This window comes from Notothenia coriiceps, unplaced genomic scaffold (assembly GCF_000735185.1).
Source record: "Notothenia coriiceps isolate Sejong01 unplaced genomic scaffold, NC01 NC01_scaffold00008898, whole genome shotgun sequence".
Taxonomy (NCBI): Eukaryota; Metazoa; Chordata; class Actinopteri; order Perciformes; family Nototheniidae; genus Notothenia; species Notothenia coriiceps.
Genome location: NW_011341599.1, coordinates 20890 through 30420, shown reverse-complemented (window position 1 = coordinate 30420; position 9531 = coordinate 20890). Strand labels below are relative to the sequence as shown.

Genomic DNA, 9531 nt, shown 5'->3' with positions numbered 1-9531 from the left:
GGATAACAAAGGGCATGGTGAGGTGAGACCATTTTTCTCCCCGTGATAAAGCTTTAATGTTTAATATCAACACTAAATTCCTTTTGAAGTAAAAAGAAAAACACCTTGTGGTCAATGTTCAGCTTTCAGTACTCCCTCGTCTAAAATGTTCTTATTGTGTATGCAAATGTCTTTGGATAACTAATAAGGCCGGTGCTATTCTGTAATGAGTTTTGCTTTCAAGCCATCCATCAGAGTATTTAAATATTTCAAAAGGTGGATATCTAATTTTGGGAAGACTTTCTTCTTTTGAAAAGTGCATGAAATCGTGTCTTGGCAGAGACTTTCGTGACAGATTTACACAATGCATGGGACTTGGAGCTGAAAGAAAGAAGACTGCAGACATTTTCAGCTGGGTTTACTTTGTCTTCTGTTGATAACAGCTGCGCTCGGGCTTTAATTTGTATTTACGTTCTCTTTACAACATACTGTATTATACAGACAGAGTCATCAAAAGTTGTTAGTGGTATGGAGTTATCACAAGCATTAAAACAAATGTAAAAAAACATAATAAGCTCCAGTCTTTTTAAATAAAGGAAGGTTATTGTGCAATAAGACTAATGCAGTTCATAATACATATAAAACATTTTTAAAAGGCATTTTAATGCGGCTTGTCTTATGTCAGGTGTCTGTGTGGCTTTCATGAAAAACATTCTGACTAACCCATGTGACTGGACAGTTAAACAGCGACTAGTGAAACAGATCTCCAGTTATAAATATGTGGATTTTAGCACCTTTTTGCCGTTATGAATTTTAAAGGAACATTCAAGTCTACACTATCCACCCTGCATATCAAGCACCAGATCGCAATCCATCTTTGGCTCAGGGTTGGGGAAGGAGCACCTTTAAAAGAAAGCTCTGGGGTAAGAGAAGACGATCTGTGGTGATACATATGGATTTTTGGCTTGCCTTAACACGTCTGATAAGTCTCTTCCTCTCATGCTTTCTCCCACAGCAAGCACCTTCCTCCCCAGCCACATCTTGCTGAATCTGAGGCGAACAGAAACCATTATCCACCCCTCGTCTTCTCTCTCGCCTCAAAATAAAACGTACACCAGAGAGACAGCCACACAGCACCTTCCATAACACACAAGGTCAGAAATATAGCAACATATTCTATTGAATACAATTACATTTCTTCCCTGCTTCCATAAACATGTTCTCCATGTGGTTTCTTGTACACATGGAAACAATGTCTACATTTGCTTTACTTAGGGTGACATACTTGTTTTGCTTATATCAAATCTCACTTTTAAAACTCTTAACTAGACACACATATACATAAAACGCGTCCTATTTGCGACCGAAGGAGAGCTAGCTAGATTATAAGTTTCTGTTTGGCGTCCTCAGAGAAAACTAAAGGTCGATTTCTGCCCGTGTGTTTCTGTCCTTTGCCGGTAAGGGTCATAGGACGAGTGTTTTGGCATTTGAACCAGCAGAAACAACACAGTGAAGGAAGAGGAAGAAGGCGGACTGGCAGGGGACATGCCTCGAGGGGAGGTGGCGTTTTGAAGGGCGAGTGAGAGGGCGTTCGTCGATCATTTGGTAAGCCGGAGGGAGGGGAGAGAGATGTCCGTCATCGAGTTTAATAAAGAGAAGAAGAAGGACGTGGAGGAGGAAGAGGAAGGGCAGAAGAGAGAAGGAAGAGGAGCATTGAGCAGTCTGATAAGGAGAGGCTTAAAGAGAGGAGTGGATTGTGTATAGGCCTTTTTTCTGCGCGGGGGAATAATGCAGTGCAGAGTCACTAAAGACGACAGGAAGAGGAAGAGATAAGGGAATCCAAAGACGTAAGGACAGAGAGAATGAAACAGGGGGATTGGAGGGAGGAGATGAATCCCAAAGATGGGAGTGGAGATGAAGAGAGAATAACAAAAGGAAGGAAGACAGCAGAGGAGGCCGGGAGGGAGATGGAGACAGAGATATCTTGTTACCAGCAAGTGCTAAAATAATTAGCCCTGGGATGGTGAGGAGAAACGTGCGAGAGGATTAAGTGGACCTAAAATAACTCTGAAAGCGTAGAAGCTGCGCCTCTTCCTGGTAAGCCTTTTTCGTCAGACAACCGCCAGCCCTCCGGGTCGTGACGTCATTTCAGGTTGTCAGTCGCCGCCCGTCGAGTCAACACGGACACAAACGACACTTCTTTCTTTTCTCTACCCCCCTCCCCTGCTGGCTGAAAAATGTGCAGCTGTTACAGTAAGCCCTTACGCTCTTATAGGTCCAGAAATAGCCCCCTTTAGCCAGGGCGGGTGACACGGCGACAACCTCCATTAGCTCAAATGTGAGAGGATTGAATCACCCCGAGCTCCAGGGCTTGAACCTCTATCTACGACCCGGCTGAGAGCAGGAATCATATTTCTCTCTCCCGCTATCACACTCCACTCCTTCTCTCCATCTGAAATGCAGAGTGCACTCGCATTGGTGTGTGATTGAGTCGTAAACATTAAGGGGGGGGGAGATTCAGGGGGCCTTAAACACAGAGCGATGTCTTTCGGGCTTCTCTTAAGTAAGTTATGTGCGTTGTTAGGCCTTAAACAGTTTTACAGTTCGCCCAATGAGTGCATTCAGGCTCTCTAATCAGCCGTTGTAAAAAATTATTTGACACTGTTGCCATTGATGTAGTGGGACTATTTTTATAGCCAGTGCTGTCTTGAAAGAGAAGAGATAATGGGAAATAACGGGGGTTGCATCAGGCTGGGCAGAAAAGGAGGGCGCAGACTAGAGGAGTGAAGGCAGTCATGGAGAAGTCAGACCTTTATCTACAGGAGAGAGAAAAGAAAAAGAAAAAGAGGGAAGGGAAGTGAAAGAGAAACAGGATGGAGCAGTTAGCATATAAATCAATTCTATAATTTGAATTAACAAGAACATTCACAGTGAAAGAGGAAGAGATGAGATTGGAGAGGGAAAAGAATGGAGATCAGCGTAGAGGGGAGAAAGTTAGTTTGACAGGTCGCCTCCGGAAAAAAGCAAATTGGCTTGTCCCCGCAGCTCGGGATTCGTGATGCGTATCGGACGCACTAGGAGAAAGCTTTTTTTTCGGCGGATAGGATCAAAATGAAGGAACCAGAAAGGCAAAAACCCGGGGAGCAGCTTTTTTAGATTTTGTTATCAAACCCGGCCGTCGTAGGGTCTCGCTTCAAATGGCATATCTTATGACCTGACAAAAGAAACTGAGGGTGCCGAGTGGTGTAAGAGATTATCACCACATCTCAAACCATAAAGCTGCAGTCATTAGCCTGTGACAAGAGCAGATATGATTTGACTCATGTGTTCAGGTGGTGAAGTAGGTTTAACTCTCTTCTTCCCACTCTCTTACCCTCAACGGCCCCCTCCCCCCTTGCGTCCCTATAGATGAGAGCAACTCGAAAATAAAGGGCCCGCCACTTTTCCGGTTAAAAACAAGGAATTGCCGCCAAGCAGTAAACAATAATTTCATCATGCCCAAAAGCTGATGTTTCGTATCCTGCATCCAGAGTTACGGTTTCTTTGCTTCCTCTAAGAAAAATGGAGAGTGAAAGAAACTAATTCAGAAATGACAATAACGGTCTATAATATATTCCAATTTATTCTGTATCGTGTCTGTATTATACCGTCTTAGTTGTGCCTGATCTATAGTGCCACTCATCCACAGACAGACTGACCAGACATCGATCCAGCATTGATTTCAATCAAACCACAAATCGACGTTGGTCATCGATCTCTAATGACATTTTTTAATTGTTTGCTGACCATCGTAACTGGGCTCCTGGAAGAAGAAAAAAGGCGCAGTAGGCCTACTATTAATGTTTTTAAGTGTAATTGGTTAAAAATGTTTTCACCCAAAAGAGGGGCGGGGCCTAGAGGAAAAGGTGTTGCTCTCATCTATTGGTTTTTACTTTTTGAAGGTGAGCTGGCTGGCGAGTCGGGAGAGGAAGCCAGGCGGTGCGGACCTCCCTCTCCCCGCCTCACTGGCTGACTTCTCCTCCCCCTTTATTCGGGTCAGCTCCAGATCAATGGTCATCAGCACCCGGCCCTCCTCCCCTCCTCCTCCCCCCACACCCTCTGTCTTTCTGGCTATGGTTCTCTGTTGCTGATGCTTGAGCTTGGACCTCGCCAGCGACAGGTAAACGGGCTGGAGCAGCAGTCGGCCCCAGCCCTTCCCCGTATCCTATTTCTTATCCTTGCGTGACTCCTGCTTCTTCTTTTCCGAGGAGGCCGCCTTCACCTTGGTGGGGTCGGCGGTAGGCGCGGGGCCCTGTGGGGGAGGAGGGAGAAGGGGTCGGGGGGAGAACATGGGAGGAGAGTCACTTCAGGAGGAAAGGAGCGTGAGGGTAACAGAGAGACAGTGAGAGGAGGGGGTGACCAGGTGTCTCTCTGGGTGAGGGACTGCACAGCATGTTGTATCATTGGTCCCGCCTCCCACAGATTGAGAAAATGTCTTGCATTTGATTGTAGTTTAAATGTCATCCATGGGATTTGTGCACTAGGGCGTCATTGTCCGTAAGTTGTTAACTGTGTAAATGAGGCGTAAGTCATGTGTGTATTTTCTGTTGTCTTTTATTGTGTACTCTATAGGCTAGTAATATTGCTTTTTTATCTTTTATGGAACTGCAGAACTGAGTCCAAAACAAATGTCATTACTCGTATTGTTTTGTGATTGACATGCAGACAGTCAAAACTTGGCTTTTATCCAATGGCTGTTAAGAAAGCAATCGAGGGCTTTCATCATTAGTTGAGTCGGATGTCAATCAAGCAACAAAGTCTGCAAAGGATTTACAAATTGGTATAGAAGGTGTCTCCTCCAGCTCTATATTCAAACAAAAATATGATGTGTCATTAACACGTTTTGTTGGAAATGTAATCCATTCATGTTTAGGTCACTTACTTGCATGGTTTCTAAGGTGTTGTTATTAATATTTATAATGTAATAGTTGGACATTATCGAAATCTAAACGACCTCTTAGCATCCCAGTAACTTGTCCCATTGTCCCGCACAGACATACTCTTTGTCCCACATGTTGACGCCTAGTCACCCTGGGGAGGGGGGAGGTGGGTGAGTTAAGGTGGAGAGGATGAGACATGGAGTTAACAGGCGGAGCTGTGTGAAGAGGAGAGAAAAAACCCATTTAGGTGAAGGAGAGGAGAGTCAGATACACAGAGAGAGGGAGAGAGGGAGAGGGGTGAGGAGGTAGAGAGACAGTCCTTTTAGGGGAGGGGGTAGCAAGTGAGGGGGGGTGGTGTCCAGAGCTGTAAGGGGGTGACAAAACAGGTAACCATGCGTTAGGATGGGACACAGTGGCAGGCAGGCTCCAAAACACCTGTGACAACTGAGTGACCATCGATCAAACACACACACACACACACACACACACACACACACACACACACACACACACACACACACACACACACACACACACACACACACACACACACACACTAACCCACACAGACACACACACACACACACACACACACACACACACACACACACACACACACACACACACACACACACACACACACACACACACACACACACACACACACACACACACACTCACACAATCAAGCACACATAGTATCCTAGATTGGGTCCTTATGGGGCTGCATGATTTGGACAAAATTACTATTATTTTTGACTGATTTTGTAATTGTGGCATTAATTTAGCAAATGAAGGGGAAATTATCATTTTTAAAACATTACATTAATATTTTAGGACAATCTGTTCCAAACAAGGATTTTTTTATTAAGAATGTAGAAAAATATTTGTAGGCTGGGACTTTTCTGCAGCTCCACCACCATTCAGATACGTTTATTTCCATATTTTAGCTAAATATTGCGCTTTCTGCTATTTGAATATTGCACTAGTGCATACCAGATTTAGTAACATTTCCATTCATTGTGCAGCTGCAGATTTGACTACTTATGCTGTTATACGATAACTTTAAATTCGACTAATTGTTGATAAATGTTTCTCTTATTTTCCCTTAGTGTTGTTCTTATTTCAGTGGGTAATAAATGCAAGTATTATTCAAATGACTATAATTCAGTGTGTAGTTCTGACTTGCAACACAATGAAATATAGTCATCAAAAGGCTGTTTACTGATTTAACACTGCTATCTGTAACCTCATCTGCATTATTCAAACCTCTCCTTTTCATATCTGAATAAAGCTGCTCTTGCTTGAAAGTATGTTTTTTAACCTCAGATGTAATGTCATACTAATGATTCTTCTATTATCTCTTTCACTCGAGTGTTTTTGTACATACAGTCTAAAGAGATAATTATTTTAAAGTCTTGAGGTCCTTCTTGATGATTCTGCATCTTATTTTGTTGACAACAAACTGGTGTTTTTAACTGGGACACCCATTGTTAACACTTTCTGTCCTGCAAATCAAGCCATTCACTTATACTGGGTCCCTGAAATATTATACATTTGAGATACTTTCTACATAAAATAATAAAAATGCACTTCAATGCATTACACCCCATCACATTTAGAGAGGGGAACTTCCTGTCAAAGTGAAATATTTGCTTACAAACCATACAGCTGGGATGTTAAATGAATAATTAAAGTTAACACTATTGCTGTATGGACCTGCTTTACTGGCTATATGATATATTTGTAAAGTCTCACATTCAGCCTCCATTCATCTACTGTTACACTGGTATGATTAACCCATGCACTCCCACTCATTCTGTACATTGTCTGTTCAATGTCTAAAACATCTCTAAGAAGAAATCTATGAACGGTAAAGTAGGAAGGAAGTAGAGCTTCATTTCACAACAGATCCATCAGGAGGAAGTGGACGGATCTGAGATGAGGTCAAGACAACACTTAACTTTACAATAGCTGCATTAGCCTGTGAGATTATAAAGAATCACAATAATGCTCACTTAAAGCAACGTCTGTGCACTTGTAATACTCTTCTACAGGTTGAACTGCGGGCTGTGGTGAAGAGTTACAGTCAGCATGCTGGATGACTTTCGGAGACTGAAACCATTCATGTAAAGTACATTTACTCAAGTACTGTACTTAAGTACACTTTGGAGGTACTTGTACTTCTGCTCCACTACATTTCAGAGGTAAATTGTGTACTTTTACTCCATTACATTGATTTGATATCTTACAGAAGTACTTAAGTCATTAGCTGCACCTTTACCAGCTTTGATAGTATTTTAATGCATCAATAATTATAAAACATATTGTATATATTATTCTGAAATTGGACAATTTGCAGAATGACTAAAAGTATATTTTGATGCTAATACTTGTGTACGTTTGCTTGAGTAACATTTGGATGCAGGCCTTGTAACAGAGTATTCCTACACTCTGGTACTTTAACTTAAGTGTAATCTGAGTACTTCTTCCACCTGACTGAAACACATCCTCTGATGCAGGTCAGGTTACTCAACGGTGGAGAAAAGAAACACACTAGGCTGCTTCTAGCTCCTGAAGCTTTCACTAATAATCCCGCACTGATTGCATTAGAACATGTATTATCTTTAATTATTCTCCGTGCCAAAGCACTCTGATAAGACGCCAATCGAGGCGAGCGCTGCAGCTACGGTGTCGTTACCTTCGATCATACTTACACTCTCTCATACCTCATCGTACTGTTTAGCATTATGCATCCCACGGTAGGCTCAGGGTTTTTTTTGTTGCTGTATTGCAGAGCTCCCACGCTAATGACGGGGTAAACACACTGCTTAGGAAGGATGCAGAGCCCCCCCCCTTGTCACAGCGCTGCACACACACTTCAAAAGGAAATGTGGGTACAGTGGGGAGGCAGATAGGGGGAGGTAAGTGGCTGCGTCCCCCGCTGCATACTAAAGAGAGACAGTGGGGAAGGCAGATTGAGAGGTAGATGAAGAGTGAGAGGTAGTGATTTTTCTGTCCAGAACCGAAGCTGATCAGAGCCCAGAACACCTGAGGAGGGACGGGGGAGAAACCGGGGGGGNAGAGAGAGAGAGAGAGAGAGAGGAAGTAGAAAGGGGGGGATATACAGACAGATAGATGTTTCTCATGGTCAGAAAGGGGAGTCAGAGGAGGGGAGGAGGATGATGTGACTGAAAAGAGGGAGGGAGGGAGGGAGACTGGGGACCGGATGAAAGGAATGTGAATGAGAGAGTGAAGGGAAAGGGGGAGGCAATTGGGGGATGGAAAGAAGAATGGGAGGGTTGTGTGGGTGGGTGTGTGGGTGTGTGAGCGCAGATCGATACAGAGTGCACTCAATTATCATTCCAGTACAGTGTGTGTGTGTGTGTGTGTGTGTGTGTGTGTGTGTGTGTGTGTGTGTTCGTGTGTGTGTGGCTGCAGGGTAAACTCCTCTCCCACAACTCCACCTAATGGGGAGTAGCACACACCACAGGGTTCCTTTGCCTCTCTGTCTCCCTCCCTCACTCTCCCTTTTGGAGATGTGTAGTGCAAGCCCAGCAAAGAGCGAGTAACGAACACGCCGAGGCCGATACAGAATGCGTTGTGTCAGCAGAGCTTCCTAATAAGGCCTATTTGATCAAACAACCACTTATGAGCGCGGTGTAAAACTCCCACGAGCCCTGTGTGTGCGGCGTAGCTACAAGGGAGGAATCAACTAAAGGAAAATCATAAAAAATAAAAAACAAGCAAGTCTGAGCTCAGATATTTTTCTTCCAAAACCAACACTTGCAGCAGGAGTAACTGTAAATGACAACATTGTCAAATATTCCAGCGTCCTTTTGGCGGCGAGTTATTTATTCATATATGCACTGTCACCCGCCGGAGGCATTTGAGAGCAACTGACTGCAACTCGAGAGTAACCTGACAATCATACGACACTAACAAAAGAAAGAAGAAGACAGGGGTGGGGGGGGGAGATGAGAAGGAGTGTTGTGATAGGAGGAAGGAGGGGCCTCTTGCTGGTGTCACCCTTCAGGGTTGAGCCACAGGGGCAAGATGGCGCACTCTCAACAGCCGTCTTTACATTAGCTTATACCTGCGGCTAAATCACACGCTGTCACAAAAACACCTTCGATCCAACGCCTCAGATAACACTCATTTCCAGAGGGGGAAGAAGTACGCAGATCTTAAGTCAAAGTAGAAGTACCAGAGTGTAGAAATACTCTGTTACAAGTGAAAGACCTTAGCATCAACAAGTATCAAAAGTAAAAGTAGTCATTGTGCAGATTGGTCCATTTCAGAATAATCTATATTTTATGTTTTGATTATAATTATTGATCATTAAAGCTGGTAAAGGTGCAGCTAGTTTGAATTGTACTGCAGAGGAAACTAAAGACTGTGAGAAGACTGTCAACACGTGCTAATTATTTTTCACATACAGTTCACAAGTAACTAAAGGTATTAAATAAACATTGAGTAAAATAACATGATCTACCTCTGACTTGTCGTGGAATAGAAGTGGAGCACAAGAAGTACAAGAACCTCAAAAGCGTTCTTGAGTACAGCACTTGAGTCAATCTACTTAGTTACTTTCCACGCTCTCATTTCAAAGGCTGATTTCGCGGGGGGGGGG

The 9531-nt window shown here is 43.6% G+C and overlaps 1 protein-coding gene across 5 annotated transcripts in view; it reads right to left on the bottom strand.

Annotated features, from left to right (window-relative positions):
• Window positions 1-384: 384 nt before the first annotated feature.
• Window positions 385-9531, bottom strand: part of mpz (myelin protein zero) — an 18271-nt gene continuing 9124 nt past the window's right edge. Inside the window, exons 6-7 of one of the 5 annotated variants that reach the window (XR_798269.1) lie at window positions 3912-4270; window positions 385-2795 (exon numbers count right to left, since the gene is read on the bottom strand). Coding sequence is in view for 4 of the 5 variants with exons in the window: in XM_010770390.1 (XP_010768692.1) it covers window positions 4184-4270 (87 nt within the window). In the remaining variant the exon portion in view is untranslated. The other 4 variants (XM_010770391.1, XM_010770390.1, XM_010770393.1 and 1 more) reach the window with 4 other exon arrangements.